The 27,147-nt window shown below is 34.7% G+C and overlaps 1 protein-coding gene across 1 annotated transcript in view; it reads right to left on the bottom strand.

Moving 5' to 3' along the window:
* TYR (tyrosinase) overlaps positions 1-27,147 on the bottom strand; it is a 119,888-nt gene that overhangs the window by 40,128 nt on the left and 52,613 nt on the right. Inside the window, exon 3 of the mRNA XM_005579315.4 lies at positions 23,178-23,325. Coding sequence (XP_005579372.1) covers positions 23,178-23,325 — 148 coding nt within the window. The remainder of the gene's footprint in view (positions 1-23,177; positions 23,326-27,147) is intronic.

The following is a 27,147-nucleotide window of genomic DNA, read 5'->3' as shown; positions in this document are numbered from 1 at the left end:
AAAGAATAAAGCCAAATACTAATGTTCTAGCCAAATATTCTACACAACAGGGCATAATTTGATTCTCAGTATGGGAAGGAAAGTGCTAAGCTTGCAAGGAAGATGTCTTGGCTGTGTAAAGAAGAGATTAGGAGAATGCTATAGTCATTGTGTTCTTAGAATTCATTTGTGCTTACGTAAATGTTACGAATTCTAGACCCATTCATTTTGGACATGAATACAATGGTTCTTAACCCATTATAATACTGATGCCCAGACTTCCTTATCTGTTAATTCAGAATTTCTGTGTTTGTGGCTTGCACATGGATATTATTTAAAAAACAAAAAACAAAACAAAAAAAAACACCCATTGATTCGTGCAGCAAGGATTGAGAAATACTTTTGCAATAGATTACCTATTCCGGTAGGTATGACTTAGAAAATGGATGAAACAGACATAATAACAATGTATCTCCAGCTGAGTGAGGCTGGCAAAGGCACTGGCTGCTCCCCACTCTGCTCTGAAGGAACGGTGTTTTATCAGAACCTCATAGTTGGTCTCTGGTATTAGATTTGGCACTGTATTGTGGGAATAGATAAGTCAGTCTTTGGAAGGAAGAAAGCCATATTATTGAACCTACACAAAGGCTTAGAAAACAGGCCAGTGCCTATTTACGTTGTTTACAATTAAATGAACAATAAAAATACTTTGTTTTTCTTAAATTCATCCAATTTCTGTCCACTTGTCATTTTTGTTTCTTCATCATAATTTCATGGAAATTTTTTCCTATATATTCTATGATGCACATTATCAAAAGTGTCAAAGAAGATGATCATAAATTCTCATTTTTTCTAATCTAACACCTAACTTAAAAATCTTTTCATACTTCACTCTGAGCCAGAAACAGCCCCAACTTATTTCATTTTTTTTTTTTTTTTTTGCACATTTTCATTTGGCCAGATGTTGCCATATAGATAATAAGAGATTTCCTTTACTTTTCCTTTAAGGAAAAGTTGTTACATCCATCAGGCTTCTTTTTTGTTTTTGCCTGATTTGATATAGATAGCTAATATAGAAACACATATTTTCTCCTTTACCACCTTCAAGGTATCAGGTGTCATAATTCTTCAAGTTATAAATAGCTAAAAGAAACATAAAAAAAGTTTCTCATCTGTGTTCAGATAGAATCCATTTGAGAAGAAAATTTTTCACCTTTCACCAGAGCAATCAATATACACTCCATTGTCATAATGCCACACCTTCAAAATGAATTTAAAGGCATAAAAATAAGTGTTGTGGAATCAATTGGCACAATCTTTTGGGACTTTGCACCAAAACACGATTGCACATTCTTAAGTTTTATGAAGAACATGATTTAAAAAAAAATCCATATTCTCAAGGTACATTTGGGGTGTTGCTACATAGTAGTGCAGGAAATACTATATGCATGAAATTAAAGGCCTTCTTTGAGGAGTTTTTAGCATTTCTGTGTTCAGTAATTTAATGGAAGACTGCAGTAACCAAAGAAAGGTGAAAATCACTCAGAATTCAAATTCTTTAGGAAAGAAAGTTTGAGTCATTTGATAGGTAAAGAGCCTTAGCCAGCCAAAATGCTGGCTAAGTGCAAATATAACATTTAATAGGTAGTAAAAAAATAAAATAAAATGAAGTCTGCAGCAGCTATGCATCTTTTCTTTCCTGGTCCTTCTGTGTTTTCACATATAACCTAATTTGTGTCTGTCTGTGTGTATACATATACAGTATTTTTATATATTAACATTTCATGTCTCATTATTTCATATGTGTTATCAATGATATTTAATCTTATAATTCACTCTTTAGAGTACAGAATGTTTATGTAAATCATGACAAAATTTGAAGTTTATATAACATCTCCCAGAGAGGGCTAATATGGCTATTAATCAGAAAGGAATAATTAATCAGAAATGGCTTTTGGGACATTACTTACATCTTTGTGGGGATAGGACAAGATAATCTTGGTTTGAAAAAATAGCATAAGTTTGTTATTGTGTGAAATTTAGCTATGTGTGGGAGGGTAAATGTGTATCAATGCCTGATAGACAAGAGGTGGACTGTGCCGGTTTTTAAGCTATTGTTTCCAGCCCCAATGATGTCCAACTGTATTCCACTTTGGGATACTGGGGCTGAGAATGTGTAAGCTGCATTTCTCTTTTGCTAGTTGAATCCCTGCCAGACACCACACACAGGCTAGAACAGTAAAGGACTTGTTCCTTCTTGTTTATTTCAGTGACTGTTCTTGACCCTGAGAAGAGCAGTAGAGTCTAGCTTCCAGCTTTCTTATCAGCACACCCAGAATCAGCATTATCAGCATTCCCCTTAAGAAGTTTCAACATGCTTTAAGCCATATTCCTGATTCCCTAACACCCCTACATCCCTCTCTGTTCAAAAATCTGAGATCTAGTTCTGTAGAGCACTGGTATACTCCTAAGCTCTCAGTACCAATTCACTAAAGCCTCCTACTCAGGGGTTTGAATTCCTGCCCTGTGAGGCTCCTCCTCCAATATCAAGTGATATGAGATATCACTACTAAGTAAACAATGTCCTCTCTTTGGAAATCTGAGTCCAGGTTTTCAAAGCCCTTCCCCAAATTACTAGATTCTAATATCTCTTACTACTTTGTTATTTTTCCCCAGCCCTAGGAGTGGTACTGCTTCCTCCAGTGCCTATCCCTGTATTTTTTCAGTTTTTTTCACTTTTGAATTTTCAGATTTCTATTTAAGCTATTATTTATTATTATATAAACAACTGACATTATTAAAGCAACTAGCATTGTTTCTGTTTTTCTCTCATTGAATCTTGACTAATACGAAACACACACACACACACAAGTACACACACGTATCTCATTTTGTATAAAACTATAGAAAACGAAGTTCTTAATAGCTTGTCAAATGTGGGTTAATGTGATTTTTTTAATACAAAGTTAAGAAAAACTTAGTAATGATAGAGTATACATTGAAGGCATATGACATAGGACAGTATCAGAAATACTTGATGTGTATTTAGAATTCATACATTTTACAGATGAAAACTTATGTTCACACATCCAAGTTACTCTAAAAATATTTGTAAGTTTTTCAATAACAAATATCGGATTTTAAATTAAAGTTTAAAATTATATTCTTGAGTTTTATTAGCAATATTTTAAGTGCTCATTAGCCACATGTGCAGATATAGGTCATTGTCTTTATTACTCCTATTTCACCCTGATTCTATAGCAAACCATATGTAAAATTTTTTGAACAATATATGGCAGTTTAATGATGTCAAAGATGAGAACAGAAATAAAATGCCACTGTTTAATTAAAATATGTGACTCATTTTGTCAGAAGATACTAGACTAGCAAGTAATATTAATAATACATATCAAAAAATACTCTATTGGAAAAACAATAGAGAGAATCAATTAAACTAAAGCTGCCTCTTAGAAAAAGACAAATAAGGGCCGGGCGCGGTGGCTCAAGCCTGTAATCCCAGCACTTTGGGAGGCCGAGACGGGCGGATCACGAGGTCAGGAGATCGAGACCATCCTGGCTAACACGGTGAAACCCCGTCTCTACTAAAAAGTACAAAAAAAAAACTAGCCGGGCGAGGTGGCGGGCGCCTGTAGTCCCAGCTACTCGGGAGGCTGAGGCAGGAGAATGGCGTAAACCCAGGAGGCGGAGCTTGTAGTGAGCCGAGATCCGGCCACTGCACTTCAGCCTGGGCGACAGAGTGAGACTCCGTCTCAAAAAAAAAAAAAAAAAAAAAAAAGAAAAAGACAAATAAAACGAATAAAGGTCTAATTAGGCTGGTTATAAAAAATTAGAAGAGACAAAAATTACCACTATCAAGAATGAATTAGAGGCATCACTACAGAACCTACAGATATCAAAAGGATAAGAAGTAGACATTATGAATTACTGTATGCCACTAATTTGACAATTTAAACAAAATGAACTACTTCTTTGAAAACTACAAACTATTAATGTTTATTCAAGAAGAAATAGATTGCTTGAATAACATTAAATTTATTAAACCAATTGAGTTTTAATTTTAAATCTTTTCTACAAGGAACATTTCTAATCTAGCTGACTTTATTGGTGAATTCTGCCAAACATTTAAGAAAGGAATATTGCCAATTAAATATAAACCCTTCCTAAAATTAAAAGAAGAAGGAACATTCATTTTATTTTATTTTATTTATTTTATTTATTTTTCACTAGACAGGTCATCAAGACAGAAAGTCAACAGAAAAACAATGGACTTAAACTGTACCCTAGAACAAATGGGCTTAAGAGAGAATTACACAACATTCTACCCAACAACCACAGAGCATACATTCTCTTCATCAGCGCATGGAACTTTCTCCAAGATAGATCATATGATAGGCCGCAAAACTAATCTCAATAAATTTAAGAAAATTGAAACTATATCAAGTACTCTCTCAGACCACAGTGGAATAAAATTGGAAATCAACTCCAAAAGGAACCTTCAAAACCAGGCAAATACATGGAAATTAAATAACCTGATCCTGAATGATCATTGTATCAACAGTGAAATCAAGACAGAAATCTAAAATATTTTTTGAACGGAACAATAATAGTGACATGACCTATCAAAACCTCTGGAATGCAGCAAAGGTGGTGTTAAGAGGAAAGTTTACAACCTTTAATACCTACATCAAAAAGTCTGGAAAAGCACAAATAGATAATCTAAGGTAACACCTCAAGGAACTAGAGAAACAAGAACAAACCAAACCCAACCCCAGCAGAAGAAAGGAAATAACCAATATCACAGCAGGGTTAACTGAAATTGAAACAAAAGAAATGCAAAAGATAAATGAAACAAAAACCTGGTTCTTTGAAAAGATAAATAAAATTGATAAAACATTAACAAGGTTAACCAAGAAAAGAAGATAGAAAATCCAAATAAGCTCAGTTGAAAACAAAATGGGAGATACTACAGCTGATGCTACAGAAATACAAAAGATCATTCAAGGCTACTATGAACATCTTTATGCACATAAATTAGAAAACCTAGAGTAGATGGATAAATTCCTGGAAATATACAACCCTCCCAGACTAAATCAGGAAGAATTAGAAAGTCTGAACAGACCAATAACAAGCAGCGAGATTGAAATGCTAATAAAATTACCAACAACCAAAAAAAGGTCCTGGACCAGACAGAGTCACAGCTGAATTCTATCAGATGTTCAAAGAATAATTGTTAGGAATCCTGCTGACACTATTCCACAAGATAAAGAGTGAATTCTCCCTAATCATTCTATGAAGACAGTATTACCCTAACACCCAAACCAGGAAAGAACATAACAATAACACAAAAAACTACAGACCATTATCCCTGATGAACATAGATACAAAGATACTGAACAAAATACTAGCTAACTGAATCAAACAGCATTTCAAAAAGATAATCCACCATGATCAAGTGGGTTTCATACCAGGGATGCAGGGATAGTTTAACATACACAAGTCAATAAATGTGATATACCACACAAACACAATTAAAAGCAAAAATCACATGATCATTTCAATAGATTCAGAAAATGTACTTGACAAAATCCAGCATCACTTTATGATTAAAACCTTCATCAAAATTGGCATACATAGGACATGCCTCAATGTAATAAAAGCCATCTATGACAAGCCCACAGTCAATATAATACTGAAAGAGGAAAAGAGGAAAGCATTCCCTCTGAGAACTGGAACGAGACAAGGATGCCCACTCTCACCCTTCTATTCAACATAATACTGGAAGTCCTAGCCAGAGCAATCAGACAAGAGAAATAAATAAAGGGCATACAAATTGGTAAAGAGGAAGTCAATCTGTTGCTGTTTGCTGATAATAGGATCATATACCTAGAAAGCCCTGAAGACTCTTCCAAAAAGCTCCTAGAATTCATAAATGAATTCAGCAAGGTTTTGTTATACAAAATTAATGTACACAAACCAGTAGCTCTGCTATATACCAACAGCAACCAAGTTGAGAATCAAATCAAGAATTTAGTCCCTTTCTCAATAGATGCAAGAATAAAATAAAATAAATTACTTAGAAATATACCTATCCAACAAGATGAAAGACCTCTAGAAGGAAAACTGCAAAACACTGCTGAAAGAAATCATAGACAACACAAACAAATGGAAACACATTCCATGCTTGTGGATGGGTAAACTCGATATTGAAACATTCGTTTTAAATGGTCACCATTACCTGGATACCAATACTTGGCAGGGCTGTGTGTTACTTGGAAATGAAGCATTATGTAAGAGCAGAACTCAACAATACTAAGTAAATACCTCAATAAAAACAGAGATTTGAAAAAAAAAATCTTCAAGCAGTTAACATTTGCAGTTGGCAAATTCTTGTCACCCGTATGCAATGCTTATAGGCTAAGAAGTCTACTTTTGCAATAGATGCTGACTTAACTATAAAGAAAGAAAGTAAAAGGATCTTTCATTGACAAGTAAAGAAACAGAACATAAGAATTAAGGGAAATTCTAATCCAGCTGAAATGAGTTAGAATGCTGAAGTTTAAATTTGGAAGTATGACTAATTTGCTTGCCACGTGAGAGAAGAAATAAAGTCATGTAATATAGAGCAATTAACCTAGATTTGGGATCAGAAGATTGTGGTTCAATTTACCACTTAACTACTTTGTACTTCAGAAGCACTTTTCCAAAATACTACTCAACTTATTTATTTTAAAAACAAATGACTGCAGGAGACTGTTTCTATAATTAAATGAAATAATAAAGGAGTGTTTCCTAAATGTTGCTTTCCTTTTCATGCTGAAGCATGAAACTCCTTAAAATGATCCTCGAGGAGCCTCATTACATCCCCAATCTTATTGTCCTGTACAGTCTCCCTAGTTTACAATGGTCCAGTTATTCTAATCTATCTGTTCCTTGAAATTCTTAGTTTGTTTTAATTTCAGAGGTTTTGCACTTGCTTTTTCTAACTCAGTGCTTTGTTTAATTTCAAAACACAAAACTTACATGGAATGCAAGCACCAGGTTTCTAATTTTTCAGGGAATTGTTTTTCTATCCAGGTCTTGAAGGCTAAAATCTTCCTTTGACTTGTAGTGGATTTTGTTTTTCTACTATACTCATTCATGAATGATGCAGATTTCTAGGGTCTTTGATTTATATGGACATTTTGGTCCTAGCCTTGGGTGGGCTGAAGTCTTTCATTTCTGCCCCATCATGGGCTTTAAAATCTTATCCCTTGGGTTACTGAGACCAAAACCCCAACAGCCAAGGCAAGGTACAGGCCACCTTCCTAGCTTGATACTCCTGTTTTTATTTATTTTTTCTTTCTGAAATCTGATTAGCCTTACTGTATAGAGAGATTGATATGCACGTAAAATACATTTTCCCATTATATTTTTCTGCCTTTGTACTGATCGTCTCAAGGGAATTTTCAGATTCTCATAGTTTAATATCTTGCTAGAACAGAAAGCCATATGTCAACTTTAAGAATTGCACATAAAATATCTTAAAAATAAATCAAATATCTTCCTTACTCATAGAACATGAAAAAATAGAAGGACATTGGAAATCAGAAAAGCCAATGTCCTCATTCTGTAGTGAGGATAAAAGGAAATATATGGGGATGGCATAACTAAGGGTGATGCAACTTAAGAGTGACACTACTACAATAAGGGCCTTTCTCAAGGCCTGCTTCCCTCACCTCCATACCTCAACACTGAGTACTAGAGTTAATTACATTTCAATGATTTAACTGATATGAGCAACTGTCTGATTAGTATCAAGGGACCTCACAGAACAGGGATCATTGAGGTTAAGGGATTTCAAAAATGTTATTTCCATTCTCTAAAGCAATTGATTCCTGGTTTGGTAAAAGAAAATCCCATCATGTGAATCTTGCAGCTTGTTCTGGCTGTCTTATTTTACCCTGAGGTACAGGAACTGTGCTGCTTCTTTTTCTTTTGGGGAAGCACTTTTTCTTAAAAAACAAAAACAAAACTTTTTTCCTTTCAATAAATATGCTTTGTATGAGGACACAGCTACAGAAAACTTCTTTCAGCTGCCATTTCCCCTTTGACTTTTTGAATTTTGTAATATTTCTTTCCTGAGAATTCAACAGATTCTTATCCTCATTGTTATTCTAGATTATTGTGACATTTTGTACTTGACAAGATATATCTTGGGCATACTTTAGGATAAAAATAACATTTGTATTGTGCATGCATGTTATTATTTGTCCTCTGCTGTGGCAATTCGACATACAGAAATTTGTTTTGATACTTCAGGAAACCCTTATGTCATCAAAATTACATTAATACACAGTCATATGATAGATATGTTATGAATAATTTGGCAAAAGAGGTTTTCAAAATAGCATTTCTTATAGATATTTTATACATTAGTTAGTGTTCTTTAATTCATTTTTTCTTTGAGGAAAATCTGAGATAATTTCCCTACAGAATGATATCTTTTGGAATTAAAGCCATATGTTTTATAGTACCTATTTAAACATTTCAGCATGCTTTAATGTTTTTTCTCTCATTTCTTCAGCAAATTTCACTTAAACTATAAATTCAGTCACCTGTATCTTAAAATTTAAAAAAATCATTCTAAAATACTTTTTTCTTAATTCTTGCTCCCTTCAAATGATTTGTTTTCTTATTTTTCTATTTTATCATCACAATTATAAAAGCTAGGTCTGATTTAACATTTTCAACTACAAGTCTGTCATTATTCCACTACAGTTTGACTTTCATTCTCACTACTTGTAACAGGCTGAATTGCTTCCCTGCAAAATTTGTATGTTGAAGTACTAATCCCAAGTACCTCAGAATGTGAGTGAATTTTATGATAAAGTTTTTAAAGAGCTTATTAGGGTGAACTCTAATGCAATATGACTGGTATCTTTATATGAAGAGAAGGTTAGGACACAGACACACACAGAGAGAAGACCCTATGAAGACACAGCAAGAAGATGGCCATCTACAAGTCAAAGAGAGAGGCCTTAGAGGAAATTAACCCTGCAAACACCTTGATCTTGGATTTCTAGTTCCCAGAATTGTGAGGAAATAAATTTATGTTGTTTAAGCCACCTAGTCTGTGGTATTTTGTTATCGTAGCCCTAGCAAACTAATATACCACTCTATAAATAATGTTTTTGATAGGATTATCAGTTACTTCCTAATTGATACAATGACAGAACCAAAACACAGGGACTTTGAAATAAGAGAGAAGTGAGTTAAAGTCTTAATTTTAGTCAATGAATAGCGCTAAAACTTTGAGTGAATTATTTAATCTTTCTTTGCCTCTGCCTTCAGTCTTTAAAAAAGGAAATAGTAAATATTAATTTTTAAGGATTAAAGAGAATGGTTATATGGAAATTCCTTATGTAATATCAAACAGATAATAATGAAACTCATGACACTATAGTTCTTTCCTGTTGTCCAGACCAGCATGCTTCCTAAATTCAGACCACTGCTATATTTAATGACATAAATAATGGATGATTTGTCTAATATTGTTTTCTCTAACTTACATAAACTCTTCCTTTCTAATTCTTATTCTCCTAGTCAGCCTCCAGGCCCTTAAGAACTGATGACCTCCCTTCACACTTGAATAAGAAAATAGAAGTAACTAGATCAGTATACCCTAATTTTTCCAAGATCAATACATGCATCTGTACTCTATCCTCTGTCTCCATTCAGGCATAAAGGAAGATTCCTCCCAACTCATGGCAAAAGCTCATCTCTCCATTGGGCTTTAGATTTCACATCTCAAATACCTTGCTGTGGCAGTTTTTTCATTTTTCTCCTGTGTCTCTTTCCCTGAATGTTTTAATTTTCAGCAACATATAATCATTCTCTAGTATGTATCCTCTCTCTTAAAAATAAAATCTCAAATCCTCCTTTTCCACTCACATCCCCTTTCCTGCTTCCCACTTAAAAATGCTCTTTTTTTGTGAAAACTTTTCAAAAGATTTGTTTAGAATCTGCTCCAGTCTGGCTCCTGAAGCTTCCATTCTGCTGAAACTTTTCTGTTGCCAAGGGCATGAGCATCCTTGTATTTTCAGACCCAATAGATACTTTTCTCTCCCCATCTTATTGATCTCTTAAGAGCACTTGATTTATTTTTCCACTTTTTTTTGGTATATGGCTTTTGTGGCTTACTGTCCTTGTTTCCCTTCTTCTTCACTGGTCAATGACCCTCTGTCTTCTTTGCTGACTCATCTGTATCGGCTCATCCTCTTAATGTTGGAGTATGCCAGACTGCTTCCTTTTCTTCTGTATTTATACTCAATTCCAGGACCTCATTCATTCCATTGATTTTAAATAATGCTAAATAATTAAATTTTAAAAATTAAATAATTAAATAACATGAAGTGATTAAATAATGTTAAATAGATAAGGCTGAAACTACCAAATACATGTATATAAACTGGTTCTCTCTTTTTAGCTTGATACTCCAAGATTCAACTGACTACTTGGCAGCCTCTTTTGGGTATCTAATTGCCCTATCCTAAAAAGACCTAAAGATGTTCAAAGACAACTTTAGTTTATTCTCTTTGCTAAATTTATTGCTTACCTGTCCTTTCTACTTCAGTAAACATCTCCACTCTTCTCTCTTATGCTTCTAATTATTGAAGTAATCCTTGATTCTTCTTTTTTCTTTATTTTTAAAATTATCATATCTATATTATCACATAGTCCATTAACAAGTCCTGTTAGTTTTACCTCTGGAATACATGTGATTCAGTTATTTTTTTCCCAATAGCTCCATTGTCACCTCTGTGATTGAAATCACTATCATTTCTCATTTATACCAATGCAATAGAGTAATCCATGTCACTTTTGAAGTTTTCACTCTAACAGTCTATTTGTCACAACAGCCAAGACAAGTTTTAAAAATGTCAATCTAAAAATTATTCCAGTACCTGGATTAAAATAATTTTAAGTCTTTCCTCTGTACTGTACTTAGGGCTCTGTTGATCTCTGTGGATGTCTTCAATATCATATTATACCAAGTTCCTCTTGTTTACTATATTTAGCTTTGCTAGTCTGCTTTCCAACCTTGAAACAAGACAAGCTCTTTTTTTGCCATGGGGCCTTTGAATGTGTGCCTTCTGCTTCCTAAACAAAACTTGTCCCAGAGGGTTTTCTATGGCTATCTCTTTCCCATGGCCTCAGTGTCAAGTTATAGGTCATTTCCTCAGAGAAGCTGGCTACAAGTAGCCTATCTCAACTGGAACCTTCTCCCAAGTAATTCTTTATAAAATATTAGATATTATATCTCATCATAGTGGTTAACTGAATTTTGTGCTTATTTATTTCTTTTCTGGTTTGCTAATGTTTCTCCTCACTGCAATGCAAATATTTTAATGGCAAGTTCCTTGTCTATCTAGTAATTGCGTGCTAAGGACATTGTTACATGTATTTTTACAATATCATACTAAAATCAAAGCTGTAACTTTAAATGGCTACAATATTAGCACCATTTTATGGCTGAGAAAAAGAAGGCCTAGAGAAGAATAAGCAGCTTGTCAGAGATTATGTAGCTAGATGTAGCAGCTTTGGGATTCAAAATGAGGCAGGTCTGATGCTAAAATCTATGATCTTAATCACATGATTTACTGCCTCTTAGTCTTCTGATTTCTGGCCTTTTGATTTACTTTAGAGCCCTGTTCATCCCTTGAATCTGATATTTTGTGCTATTTCAGTGGGTCTGACCTTTGGCTTTCTAAATAATTATGATAAAAATCTATCCTACAGTCATGCTGCTTCTGTCTGCCTAAATATCCTCCTGCTATGTTAAGTATATTCCACACTGCACTGCCCCCAGGATCTCCTAATCTGCAGGACAAGAGGTTGACACACTGTTCCCTCTGCTTTGCAGAAAACTGTGTGCCTTTGGGCACATCATCTTCTCTGGGTCCCAATTTTGTTATTTGTAAAATAAGCAATTTGAATTATGATCTTGAAATTCTCTTTCAGATTTCAGCAATAATGATGACAAGCCATGTTTCTTTATCCCCCTTCATTTACGCTTTTTAAGTTATCAATATTTTAATTTAAGCAATTTAACTTTCCTAGTACTAAAATATATTCATCCTACAAAGAGCAGCTACATTGTTGTAGGAACATTCTTTAGGTTGTTAGTAATAGTACCTGATGTCTTCATCACTTGGATAGAAAGCAATTCAACTTTCTTAGATTAATATTTTACTCCACAACAAAATGTTATTGATAACCTAGTCGATGCCTGCCTGCCTCAAAGTTATCAATTACACAACACCTCATCTAATAAGTACGTAATGAATGTCTCTTATGTGCTGGATTCTACGCTAGGTGCCAAAAATGATGGATACATAGATCCTGTCTGCAACGAACCCATGATTTAGTGGGAGAGATAGACAAACCATGAGTCAATCTAACAAACGCAGAGTGGTTTAAGAGCTAAATCTAACAATAACATCAAAAAGAAAAACAGCTGTCAGAATACAGACAAGTATATCTATAATGGTATAACTGCTCTTTGTTCTAGGGCATTAATTCTGCTTTAGAGAACAAATCAGGGAGCGGTTTTTAAAGCTGGTCACAATCCAACAGTGTGAAAAGAAACCCAGAAACAGACAGGTCCCCCTCTGCCATCCCATCTGATTGCTAGAATAGACTTTAAGACATTTTTCTGGTTTCCAAGCTTACCTACCCCCATAACCCTGAGATTTCTGCCTTTCTGAGCAAGCTTCAGCCTTGCAATCACCAGCAGGGAAGCAATCTGCTGTTCATTCCTGAAGCCCCGGGGACCTTCCTTGCTGCCACCCTTCTGGTTGGGCTCTTTCTGGGCTGCCAAGTTGGCAAGGCATCTGGTCTGAGGGCATGTGGGTTAGGACAGTCTTCTTAGCAGGATGGCCCAGGGGAGGCTTGGGGAGTAGAGTAGAAGGGAAGCCTCACTGGAAAATACAGCCAACGTGTCACTCCAGAAGATGTAATTAATCTGTAGCTGAGGAGGGAGGCAGTCTAGCCATCCCTGGAATGTATTGTTTTAGGTTTGCACCTAACCTAGATTCCTACACATTTAAGAGACACGCTATAGGAGAATCACTGAGGTGTTGCCAATACTGGAGAGCATTTAGAGTATAGTGAGTAAAGAACAAAAGCATTGAATATTTTTTAAGCCCCTTATACTCTACCCTCTTTACAGGAGCTAGTCTTTGTTAATGCATGTTATAGTTTATAAAGTATAAACTCAGGTTCTTATGAGGAAAGTAGTGTTATTACTGCCCTTTTCTAAGTGAGGAAAACGAGGCTTGGAGATCAGCAACTTTCCTAAGATGACACAAAAGAAGCATGAAGCAGACCCAGGACATAATCACAGAACTTCTGACTCCAGGTCTCATGATCCTTCCACTATAGGATTCCTCTTTGCAGTTAGAATTTAGTATCTAGACTGTGAGCTCCTAGTGGTGGATATCATGTCCTGCCCTTCATACCTCAGTCTCAGTTCCTAAGCCAGTGCCTGTCTAGTCAGGTTGACTCCTATGAGCCCCAGACACATCAGAGTATTTAAGAATCAGTTAAAACTGCTGGCCCAAGTTTCTGAGCATGCTAAATGGCAAATCTCCCCACCCTCCTATTTTGGCCCAGTGTTTGTTCCTCTTCAGATTCTTTTTTTTTTTTTTTTTTTTTTTTTTTTTTTTTTTTTTTTTGAGATGGAGTCTCGCTCTGTCACCCAGGCTAGAGTGCAGTGACCCGATCTCTGCTCACTGCAAGCTGTGCCTCCAGGTTTCACGTCATTCTCCTGCCTCAGCCTCCCAAGTAGCTGGGACTACAAGCGCCCGCCACCAGCCACCATGCCCGGCTAATTTTTTACATTTTTAGTAGAGGATTTACCGTGTTAAAGAGGATGGTCTTGATATCCTGACCTCGTGATCTGCCCACCTTGGCCTCCCAAAGTGCTGGGATTACAGGTGTGAGCCACTGCACCCAGCCTATTCCTCTTCGGATTCGTCTTAATCCTCATTTCCCTGCCTGCCTGCCCCATCTGATCATGCTAAATTTTTTATCAACTTGTTTTGCTTGGAATGGCTCCTGCAGCAGTAACTGCACTGCTTGACTAGTGTTCAGAATAATCACTTATCCTGACAGTTCCTGCTCCCTTGTTGGAGGAAGAGTACACTTTCTTTGTCTATATCCAATACACACTTTCCTTCTATTAAGCCTCCATCTAAACCCTTTATGAAGCAGTATTTAGTACGGGTTACTTAACCTCTCTGAATTTCAGTCTATTCTTCTGTAAGTATTGATTGAATGAGTCAATTCATGTGATGCATTTAGAATTTGGTGTGTAGTAAGCACACAATAAACCTTAGTTTTGTTTTTAGTTTTTTTGTAATGTTGTAACTATTGACTGTTTTCTTAAGTTTCTTTCAGCCACATATTTCTATACCTTTTTGTTTTGTTCTCTCTGTATTGACTGTTTTTACACGCAAATGTCACAAGTAAAAAATCTACTCATTCTTCATAGAACCACCAGTCATAAAATTGTATTCTGAACAACAGTCAAACAGCTATTAATTGACTGTCTTATGCTAGACATAGTGGTAGGTGCTGCAGATTCAGGGGTTAAAGAGGACTACTCCTGTGGTTCCTATTCTTTGGTGCTCTTTTTCTCACTTCCAAATATCCTGTCCTGTTGAGCCACTATTATTGCAGAATTATATTTTGCTTTATGTTACTTAGTTGTTGACATATCTGCCCTGGGGGAAACTAGGTGGAGAATAATAGTATTTAGAGAGTACTTAATGTTAGTTGAATTAACAGATGAAGGAATGCGTATGTGCAAAGGTGTACTTGTTTTTTTTTTTTTCCTGTATAAACCATTATTGAATGGGAATATGCAAAGAAGGAAATATTTCTAAAGCCCCTTTTTTGCTGTTCTGACATTTATTGAAGGTGCACCATCTAGCATCAACCCTTTACTTTCTTCCTGAGGAAGCTATGCACATAAAAGCTTCCAATCAACTGCTAAAACATGGACAATGTATAGCATAAGACAAAATAGTTCACACAAAAGTGAGACGTGGATTTGCAAGAGTTAATTACATGCAGAGAATTACCAAAAGGAGAATTTGAAGACCTGCAGAAATAAGGAGGAGCCATTGAATGCATGGTTCTTGCCATAAGCAGGCCATGCTAAGCTGAGAGGGCATTTCAGAAGCTGGAGCTGGACAAAGAGTAATACAGGTATGTCAGGAGAAATGCAGAACCTGGAGCTCAACTGCCTAGTAGAACTCTTTATTCAATCAATCTATGAGAGAGATAATTCTGGAAAATATGAGTCACCAGTAATTTCTTTAATAAAAATAGATAAAAGGAAACAAACACAATTTTAAGCAACTTTAAGAGTATAGGCAAATGATAACACATCCCTCTCTACCCTTTTGTATGTTTATTGCTTATTTATCTGTACAGTTTTGGAAATAGGCTCTATTTTTGGTATTATTGCAAAAGTGTACATATCCATTGCAAACAAGTTTTAAAATTTGTAAAACACAGAGGAAATAAAGTTTATGCATAATTCTACCAACCAGAGGTCCATTACCAACATCTTTATACCCTTCTCACCTCTATTAATAGATATATTTGCATTTGAATACACATGCATGTGCTTTTGAAATGGAATATTATTAAATATCTTATTCTATAACCTTTCTTCCTTATTTAATAATAAATAATAAATATTTTAAAACCAACAATTATAAATACACATCATTTTAATGGTTACTGAATTTTCCATTGTATGCAAGAGTTCACTAAATGTATTTATAGTCTACTTTGAGAAACGACAGCAGAGAATATATTTCAACTTCGTTTCTTAGCCTGTTTGCTAGTTAACACACTGCAGTTGGACATTGTTATACTTTATTAATTAAACTAAATATTGTGTGCTGGGAATTACCCTGAGCACAGAAAACTACAGATACAAAGATGTGATAGATAAAATGAGAGATGAAATTATAATTCAAGATCTTGCTAAGTAAACTGGACAATTATAATTCATAATAATACAATTCTAATACAATGTCTTAAGCTTGGCATAAAAGGTCAACTCCCAAATTCTTGGAGACCCAAAAGACTGGAGTAAGGGCCTTGGGGAAGTGGAGAAAGCTGCACTGACAAGGTGATGCTTGAACTACCTCTTGACTTATAAGTATAGGTGGAACTCCCAGTTTATGTACATTAACAAGCCTGTTTAGGAAGGATGCAGAAGCTGAAGTGTCTAGTGAGTGGCCCACACACGCTAAATAAGTATTTATTGAATTAATGTAGAATGACTAGATAAAACAATAAAACGGAATCTTCTAAAACATTAATACTAACACTACCCTGTAACATTTAGATCAATTTATTGGGACCTCTAAGCCCCAATAAAGCACTGTATTCCTTTGCCATGCCCACTCTGGAATCATGTAAAACCTATAAACTTTTGAGAATAACATAATTTTTGAAGAATAGGTGTTCAAATTTTTGGAGAATGATAATTATTGTAACATCTTATTATTCAGTATCAGCTAAGTATTATTTAAAATACTCCCAACACCCTGACAAAGATGGTATCATGTGATATCCATTATATAGAGCAGAGGCTCTGTGATTGAGTGCTTAACTGACTCATCTGAGTCGAGGTCTCTCTGACTCTTTAATTCATTACCACACTATGCTCCCTACTGTTTATAGAGAACATTTAGATTCATATCTTCTTTGATTTCTGTAACTTCTGAGTTGGTCAGGACCTCTTTAGAGACTCCCATTTTAGCAATGGAGAAAAGTCTCAAAAAAGCTACATGATTTATCTGAACTCCCAGGGATACTAATTAACAGATTCTAAATGTAAAAAAGTTTTCTTTCATTGGCCCACACTGCATTAACCACTCCTGACACATTGTTCTATATGGAAAAAATTTCTGAAATGCTAGTTGTCAGAACAGAACCCTCCAGTTAATCTCCAAGGTCCAAATGACCACCTTCACCAAAGTCCTTCCACACCAGTAGGTCTATATGCTACAAAGTCAGTAAAGAGGCCGGGCATGGTGGCTCAGGCCTATAATCCCAGCACTTTGGAAGGCCAAGGTGGGTGAGGAGTTTGAGACTAGCTTGGCCAACATGGTGAAACCCTGCCTCTACTGAAAAAAATATCCAAATTAGCTGGGCGTGGTGGTGGGTGCTTGTAATCCCAGCTGCTTGGGAAGGTGAAGGAGAATCACTTGAACCCAGGATGTGGAGGTTGCAGTGAGCTGAGATTAGACCACTGCACTCCAGTCTGAGCAACAGAGAAAGACTCCGTCTCAAAAAACAAAACAAACAAACAAACCAAAAAAAACCCAAAAAACAAAGTCAATAAAGAGCCAAAGAAGTCCCTTCTGAAATTTTATCCCGGACACTCATATTTCTCTGAAATAATAACATATCTTTATCTTCTTCAGAAATATATCTATACCTGGGTCTTTCCATGTTCTTCACTATGCCAGAATATTTATAATATCATCTATGGCAGGACACATTGTAATGTGATTTAAATTCCTCAAAAAATCTGTGTTCAAAAGCTGGTTCATTTAAAGAATTCATTTAAAGAAAACTGAATTTTTTTTCTCTTTATCTTCAGTTTTCTCATCTATAAACATGGACTGCAATACCTTACATAATTGTAATGAGACAATTTCACTATTATATTAATATGAAATATATATTATATATAATATATACTATAATATATATTATATATAATATATACTATAATATATATTATAGTAATATAACACATAATCTACTAAAATATATAATAGTAATATAACATATATAAAATACAATATTAATATATTAAATTAAATTAACATCTATACAAATGAACTGCAATACTTTATATAATTGTAGTGATACAATTTTAGTTAATTGTAGTGAAAATTAAATGAAATAATATTAATAATAACTTAAGCTTTTGAGGTTTTTGTTCACTGCTATAACCTTATTGCCTAGTATAGTGTCAGGAGCTCAATGAATATTTTCTAGTTGAATTAATGAGTGAACAGATTCATTGAATTAATAAATGTGAATGAATGATTGAATACAGTATTTAAAGGGCTTAAATATTTATTGGACACATATCAGATTTCTTGACATTTTGCTAGGTCCTAGCAATCAAACTATGAACAAACTATATGTGATCCATGCAGAACTAATGGGGAACACTGTTAAGGAAACAGGCAAGTAAGCAGAGTACAGCGTGATGAGGATGCACAGGGTGGTCAAGAGTACATACGAGGGTAATTTAAGTGTAGGAGGCAGACATTTCATCCTGAGGCAGGTCACATCTATAGAAGTAACATATGAAAAATTCCTGTCACAGGACCTGGAACTTAGTATGTTCTTAAATAGTTCTTCATACTTTCTACACCTTCTCGCTATCATCTAAGCTGAAGAGCATTGACAGACACCATCAGCTTTGCTTGATGACTGTTGTAGTGTTAGAGTGATTTAACAACCCAGATGCCCTTGTGTTTAGTTTTTCCCAAATCTTATATTTGTATAGAAACAGAATAAACAACTCTTCAACCTATTCTTTCTTTCGGAGTCTTCAGCCTCCTCAAACTTTTTAACCCCGTCTCCACGCCAGAGAGTGTTTTGTTTGTTTGTTTGTTTGTTTTTACAAACCTGAGAACAGCTTAGAGTTCCTTGTCAAACCTTAACCTGAATAGAGGAGAAAAATAATTTTAACTATAAATTGAACTTCTCTATTTGTAACTTACCTATTGATCATAACTAAAAGCATGATTAAGCTGTAACTAAAAATCCCAGTAAAGACCTGCAACTGTACTAATGTATTACTGTCATTTGTTCAAAAAGAGATTATCCAGTTGTAAAGTCCAGAAAGGAACTTAGAGATTTAGAGCAATTCACTCTTTTTAGAGACAATACTACTGTATAAGAAACAAATGTTCATGACCTTAAAGCCATGAACAAACAACTGAATTAAAAAGAAACCATATGAAAAGGAATAACTTCTGAATAGCAAAAAAGTACCATTAAAACATTAAAACATTTAGTCATCACGCTGTACAACAGATCTCTTAATTTACTCTGGGTTTTTTTTTCCTTTCTTCCTTTTTTTTTTTTTTTTTTTTTTTTTGAGATGGAATCTCTCTCTGTTGCCCAGGCTGGAGTGCAGGGGCACAATCTCAGCTCACTACAATCTTGGTCTCCCAGGTTCAAGCGATTCTGCTACCTCAGCCTCCTGAGTAGCTAGGATCACAAGCTCACACCACCATCCCTGGCTAAATTTTTGTATTTTTAGTAGAGATGGGGTTTCACTGTGTTGCCTAGGGTGGTCTCGAACTCCTGAGCTCAGGCAATCCACCCATTCCAGCCTCCCAAAGTGCTAGAAGTATAGGCATGAGGCCCTTCGCCTGGCCTACTTCTTACACGTAACTGAAATTTTGTATCATTTGACCAACTTGCCTCCAATCCACACCAGCACCAGCCCTTGGTAACCATCCTCTACTCTCTAATTCTAGGAGTTTAAATTTTCTTTTGACTCCACAAATAAGTGAGATCATGCAGTTTCTGTCTTTGTGTGCCTGACTCATTTTATTTCACATACTGAACTCCAGGTTCATCCATGTTGTTGCAAATGAGAGGGTTTTCCTTTTTTATGGCTGAATAGTGTTCCATTGTGTATATATACCACATTTTCTTAATCCATCCATCGTTATCAATATTTGGGTTGGTTTTGTATCTTGCCTTATATGAATAATGTTACAATGAACTTGGAAGTTCAGATATATTTCCCTTTGGGTATATGCCCAGGAGTGGAACTGCTAAATAATATGATAGTTTTATTTTTAATTTTTTAAGAAACTGCTCTGTTTTCCCAAATGACTATATTAATTTACATTCCCATGAACAGTGTACAATTCCTTCCTTTTCTTTTTTCTTTTTTTTTTTTTGAAATGGAGTCTCACCCGGTCATTCAGGCTGGAGTGCAATGGCATGATTTTGGCTCACTGCAACCTCCACCTCCCAGGTTCAAGCAATTCTTGTGCCTCAGCCTCCCGAGTAGCTGAGATTACATGTATCTGCCACCACGCATGGCTACTTTTTGTATTTTTAGTAGAGACGGGATATTACCATGTTGGCCAGGCTGGTCTCAAACTCCTGACCTCATGATCTGCCTGCCTTGGCCTCCCAAAGTCCCCCTTTTTTTTTTAAACATAGTCTCTAACACTTCTTGTCTTTATCTTTTTATTAATAACTGTTCTAAAAGGTGTGAGGTAATATTAATATTATCTCATTGTGGTTTTGATTTGTGTTTCCTGGTGATTAGTGATGTTGAGCATCTTTTCATGTACCTGTTGGACATTTGCATATCTTCTTTTTGAGAAATGTCTATTCACATCCTGTGCCCAATTTTTTAAATTAGTTTTTCTGTTTTCTAACTATTGAATTGAGTTTTTTATATAGTTTGAATACTAACCCTTTACCAGAGGTATGGCTTGCAAATATATTCTACTATTCTGTAGGTTGTCTGTCTATCATGTTAATTATTTTCTTGGCTGCGTGGAGATTTTTAGTTTGATGTAATCCCATTTGTCTATTTTTGTGTTTGCTGTCTATGTTTTGGGGCTCATATCCAAAAAAATCATTGCCCAGACCAAAGTCTTGGAGCTTTTACCATATGCTTTCTTCTTACAGTTCACAATTTCTAATCCCTATATTTAAGTCTTTAATTCATTTTGAATTGGTTTTGGATATAGTGTTAGATATGTGTCCAATTTCATTCTGCTGAATGTGGATATCCAATTGTCCCCAAATGACTAATTGCAGAGACTGTCATTCCCCATTGTTTTTGGCATCTTTGTCAAAATTATTGGATTGACTTATGGGCTCTCAATTCTGTTTCAATGAACAGTAAATTTGCTTTTATGCCATTACCATGCCATTATAATTACTATAGTTTTGTGGTATATTTTGAAATCAAGGAATGCAATGCTTTGTTCTTTTTGCTCAAAATTGTTTTGGCTATTCAGGCCCTTTTGTAGTTCCATATGAATTTGAAGACTGTTTTTCTATTTTTGTAAAGAATGTCTTGGTGTTTTGATAGGATTACATTGAATATGTAAATTTCTTTGGGTAGTATAGTAATTTTAACAACATTAATTTTTCTAATCAATGAATAGAGGATATCTTTTTATGTATTTTTGTGGTATACAGTTACTTATATCAATATTTTATAGTTTTCAGTGTACACGTCTTTCATTTTCTTGGATAAATTTACTCCTAAGTATTTTATTTTTTGATGCTATTGTACATGGGGTTGTTTTCTTAGCTTCTTTTTCAGATAGTTCATTGTTAATGTACAGAAACACTACCAATTTTTGTATGTTGCATTTGTATCTTGCAAGTTTACTTAATTTATCAGTTTTAACAGTTTTCCAGTGAATTCTCAGGCTTTTCTGTATATAAGGTCAGATCATCAGTAAACAGAAACAACATCCTCTTCCTTTCATATTTTGATACATTTTCTTTCTTTTTTTTTTTTGCCTAATTGCTAATTGGGTAGAACTTTTAATACTATATTGAATGGAGGTGGCCAGAGTAGTCATACTTTATCTTTAGAGTTCACTGGGTAGTTCTAGAGATTAAAAATGGCAAAAATTTACACCAAAAAGTGATATAAAAATGACTCTTTAAAAAGCGTTCAATTTATCTTTTCTGGTAACATTTTATTCCAGCACTATGCTTTTCTCTCTTATTTGTGAGTATAGATGGTTGTGATGTTGGTATTGGCACCAACATTTTGGTGTTCATACATGTTCTTATACACTAATTTCTGAATAAAACTTAACATAGACTGTTACTTAATTCTCATTATATGAGAATTGCCATGAAGCCAATAAAAATCTGCCTAATGATTTTCCTGGATAATGGTCATTTTCTTATTTGATATTATGTCCATGTTCCTGTGGACATGAGTGAAGAGAAGATGTTGATAAATTAAGTAAAATCCTTAATTCTCAGTTTCAGTTTCCTTATCTTTAAAACATGAAAAAAAGTCCTCTTATTTTTACCCAAGAGGATGATAGTATTATCTTAATGGCAGGTATTGATCTGTGCCCTTTATGCATTAACTATGGTGAGAAAATTACCATAGAGGGGACAAAGAACACTCCACAGCATTTGCCAGTCATGATTTGATGCTTTATTTTCTCCTTTCTTCTTGAAAAATTTCAAGAGTAGACAGCTGACCTTCCTCTGAACAGTTTCTTTTCTGCTATCATCACCTACAATTAAGTCTAAAACTTAATATGTCTAAGATATTACACATGTAATGGAAGAGGGTTAATAAGGGGAATAAAAGCTCCAAGAGAATTAAATCACATTAAATAGGACAGTTGGGCCATAGTGCACTCTGTCTGGAGAATTAAAAATGTACTGTTCAGGCTGGTGGAAGAGATCAGTTTGTACTTCCTTATATGTGAGTGTGTTAGGTTCAAAAAGAGAAGAAATAATACAATTTCCAGAAGGAAAGATATATTGATGACAGATGTAGTAGGTTAGTGCCAGGCCCACATGGCCTTAAATTCCTATATCAGTTCTGTGTGTCCATCCCCCTGCTTTCTCATTTTTTGCTCTTAACCACTTTCTCCTGAAGCCTTTAGAAGGCTGCCCTTGGGTACTGGGGCCATATCTGGAATCAAGCTCCTAAGAGTTTTACATCCCCTACCTCAGGGCAACCTGTAGCCAATGGCTATTTAGTGTGGAAGTCCAAAGACTCATCTCTTTTTCTTCTGGTAGGACAAACTAGGGTATACTTTACATTCTACCAAGATCTAGTGGAGTCTGGGATTTCAATTGACATTGTACCCTTATTTTGCTTTTCTTTCTTTTCTATCTTGCCTAATCCACCTTCCTATTAATGTATCCTTATAAGCACTTTCTTTATTATACATTTGCATGCAAATTCTTAGCCTAAGGTCTGTTTTGGGGACAACCTGAACATAGACAATAGACTACCATAACTTCTTAGCTTTTAGTTAGTAACTTAAATCACACTTGATAGGCACCCTCTATTTAAATCCAATGAGCACACACTTTATAAAGAAATATTAACCAACCTGTCAACAAATGCATGGTGAAGAAGGAAGATGGGATCGTTGGCAGATCCCTGGACCTGGGACATTGTTCCATTCATATAGATGTGCAAGGCATTGTGCATGCTGCTTTGAGAGGCATCTGCTATCCCAGTAAGTGGACTAGCAAATCCTGTTCAGTAAAAAAAAATGAAAAAAAAATTTACTTTAATGACTGAAAACCCAAGTGATTATCCCATTTGATTTATAACTATAACTTAAAGCCCAATTCAAAATATAAAATCAAAAATAAAATTCATTCCGCATTGAGACTCTTTACATTCTGGATACCCAATGTGTATTCAATAAATATTTGTGGAATTAAATGGCCTCAATTTGGGTAAAATAGACTGCTTAACCAGATAAAAGAGGCTGAGCCAATTTGTGTTCCCTCCTGTTCCTTCTGCCTATAATTTCTGTTTCAATATGGACAAGTCATAGGAACATTTTATAATAACCAGCAGTCACTTTCACTTCAGTCTGTAACAACACTCACAGCAGATCTTTTCAGACTGTTATGTATCCCCTTGCTTTCCAGTTCTGGAGAATACTTTAAGTTTGGTTTCTGGTTCCAGAGAAAGCGTAAAATTTGTGACTTTTCACATTTCAATTCCTCTTTCACAGGAACATCTTTCATATCAGTTCATAATGTGTTTGATTTTACAAAACATTCATTTCAAAAATAATCAGAACTCCAATAAATATTTCCGTTTATTACATCAGCATCAGTAATAATGGGAAAATTTTAAAGAAGAGCTATTATTTTCTAAATGTTGAGTATGCTAAATGTTTATTGTGATGTATGTTCTTCAATCTTTACAGTAACTCTGTTGGTGAGAAATTATTATCCCTATTCAAAGAAAACTGAGGTTCAGAGAAGTTCTGAGTTTACCAAACTACCCAGGTAGAGTTGGGATTTTAATCCATATCAATTAGACACTAAGATATGAGCTCTTGGAATTTTGTGTTCTCTCTCATATGCCCATTAACAAGAGGAAGAGGAAGGTGACTTTTTGTGCCCACTCAGGCAAAACTGAGAGTTAGGACCAGAAAAAGAAGTTTGAATAACAAAATTGAATTGTAAACAGGAAGCAAGTTGGGGGAACATGACAAAGGTCATTCAGAATTTAGAAATATCAAGCAAGCAGAAATTGTGAATAAGATTGTAATGTAAACCAGTGTTATAGCAGAAACAGTGAAAAAAATTAGGATTTAGGCAGGGAGGTTCTAGCTTTATTTCATACAAGTAGAACTATTTTATTAGCAATATCTTCCTTATTAAATGTGCAGTTCTTAATTTTTGCATCACATGCCTTGTGCTCTCCCACTAATATGGCTCATAGTGTTTCTGCCCCTTCAGGTAGTGGTGTTTTTCCCTCCTTTTCCCTCCTTTTGAACTTATTTTATTCATTCTGGGAGACCATATCAATCCGTGATCCCTCTGAAAGAGTAGCCTAAGAACATGCATGTCCCTCTCCTTTATACAGTTTTGTCTATGACAACTTCTGTGAATATATATACATGACAATCTGTGTAGAGATTTTTCTAGATCTTGACATAATTTTATGTGACATTTAGAAAGATCTGACCAATTAAGTACCTCCATTATTATAGAAACGGGAAAAAGGGCTTAGAGGGGGCAAAGAACTTGTCTAAGGTAAAATAACAAATTGGAGGTTAAGGTTAGAGCAGATACCTGTTTTAGTGTAGAACTTATGCTCCTAAATACAATGGTTTACTTCCTTTGCTATGTAGCAATAAATCATGTCACTGAGGACAATGTTCTGCATAGAAGTTGTTTTCAAGATTTTATCTTTGAGTAGCACCAAATGAAAAATTTTACACTCTCACACTTTTTAAAGTAGGTCCCAAACTGATTGTTTTAATTTAAAATAATTTAAAATAATTTTTTAATTTTTTTATTTTTCATTGGTATTTAACAATTGTACATATCTTTGGGGTACATGTGATATTTTGATGCCTATAATGTACAAAGTATAATGATCATATCAGAGTAATCGGAATATCGATCACCTCAATCATTTATCTTTTCTTTGTGTCGGGAATCTTACGAAGCTTCTCTTCTAACTATTTAAAAATATACAATAAATTGTTGTTAACTATAATTTTCCTACTGTACTATCAAATTGTTTTAATCATAATCATAAATAGTTTCAGAGGATATAATACAAGGATATTGCAAACAGTGTCAATTTAAAATGAACATATATTATTACTTTCAAAAAATGTATCCACCATGATTGTTTGATACCATCATCCACATCAAAAACAACTTAAACTGTTCTTTGATAGTCTGTAACTTTCTGGAGTTACCTTTTTATACTTGAACTTGTATTTGTATACTATTTGACTACACAATTATATCTAAATGCTATATATGTTATGCTTAAATTATTTAAAACATATTAGTGATGATTAATGAGATGTTAGTCTAAGGATACAAAATTTTTGTTAGATAGGAGGAATAAGTTCAGGAGATTTATCACACAACATAGTGATTATAGTTAATAACAATGCATGGTATACTTAAAAATTGCTAAGAGAGTAGATTTTAAATGTTCTTACTACCCAAATAAGTATATGAGGCAACAGATATTTTAAGTAGCTTGATTTAGCCATTTCCCAATGTATACATACATCAAATCATCATGCAATGCACCATAAATATATACAACTTTGATTTATAAATTTTAAAAAGGGAAAATAATAAGCAGCCTACCAAAATTCTCTGTAACAAAAATAGGTATATCAATTATATTCTAAATTTTAAAAAATAAATAACTGCCAGGAAACTTTGTTCTTATAAATAAGTAGATAAGGGTAAAGAAATTTTTTATACAAATTTTACTTACTTTTTGGAACTCATTTGAGCTAAATAAGCTAATAATGATACAATCCAGCAAAAAATTAGTTTTTACAATTTGATCCATCAACTGACAACTCAAGCAAAACTTATTTGATAAAAAGCAATTTCACAAATGATGAATTTATTTATAAACTACTCAACTCTTAAGAAGTTTGTTGCCTAGTAATTAAAGTTATACATGTTGTCAATACTAGCACAAATATTTTGGATTTCCCACTTGTCAAACACTCTGGAAGTTTTTCCCATTCTGGGAGCAGATTGTATTGCAAATGAATTCAGAATAGGTGGAAGATAGGCTCTTCTGAAACATCGGAGAAGGGAGATTTTGAAAGGAGAGTGGGTGAAGGAGAATCTTCAGGAGTCTTCTCAATAAGATTCATTTGGGAAAGTATACTTGGAAGGATGAGCTACCCCTTAGAAAGTCTTTGTGAACCTGCAGTAGTGTATCTATACCACTTTGAAGATACTGCTGTAAAAAAGATTTTTAGAACTGAGTAGAACTTGGCTTAAATTCTATGTTACATACTGGAAGTATAATCCTTGTCAAGTTATTTATATTTTTGGGGCTTCAGTGGTAAGAGAGGAAGTAAATAATGTCCACTTATCAGTTGGTAGCAAGGATTAATTTTGATAGCAGGTATAAAAGCAACTAGTATAGATCTGGTGCAAAGTGAATACTCCCTGAGTAGTAACGATTATTTCTCTAATCATGTTGCATGTGATAAATGGGTGCTGCTAACCAAGAATATGGTGCACTCCCAATGCAAAACTGTATCTTTTGCTGCAACTCCACACCATTAGGTACCACTCTAGCATCACGCATCTCCCTCCTTCCTGAACTTAATTGTTCTGTAGAAACCTGGCTGCTGACTCTCCACATCCTGTGTCAGGTGCTCTTAGGTGTCTTAGGAACTAGAACGGACTGACATTTTAAGAGCGTTTTCAGCCAGGCTAGTATTTCATTATTCACTACTATACTGACCTGACAGATGTCACATCGAGAAAAGCCTCTAATATTATTAAGAAAAAAAAAAAAACCAGCTAAAGAAAAAGTACACAGAGTTTGTC

This window comes from Macaca fascicularis, chromosome 14 (genome assembly GCF_037993035.2).
Source record: "Macaca fascicularis isolate 582-1 chromosome 14, T2T-MFA8v1.1".
Classification (NCBI taxonomy): domain Eukaryota; kingdom Metazoa; phylum Chordata; class Mammalia; order Primates; family Cercopithecidae; genus Macaca; species Macaca fascicularis.
The sequence above is the reverse complement of the archived record's forward strand: the minus strand, read 5'-3'. Positions and strand labels throughout refer to the sequence as shown.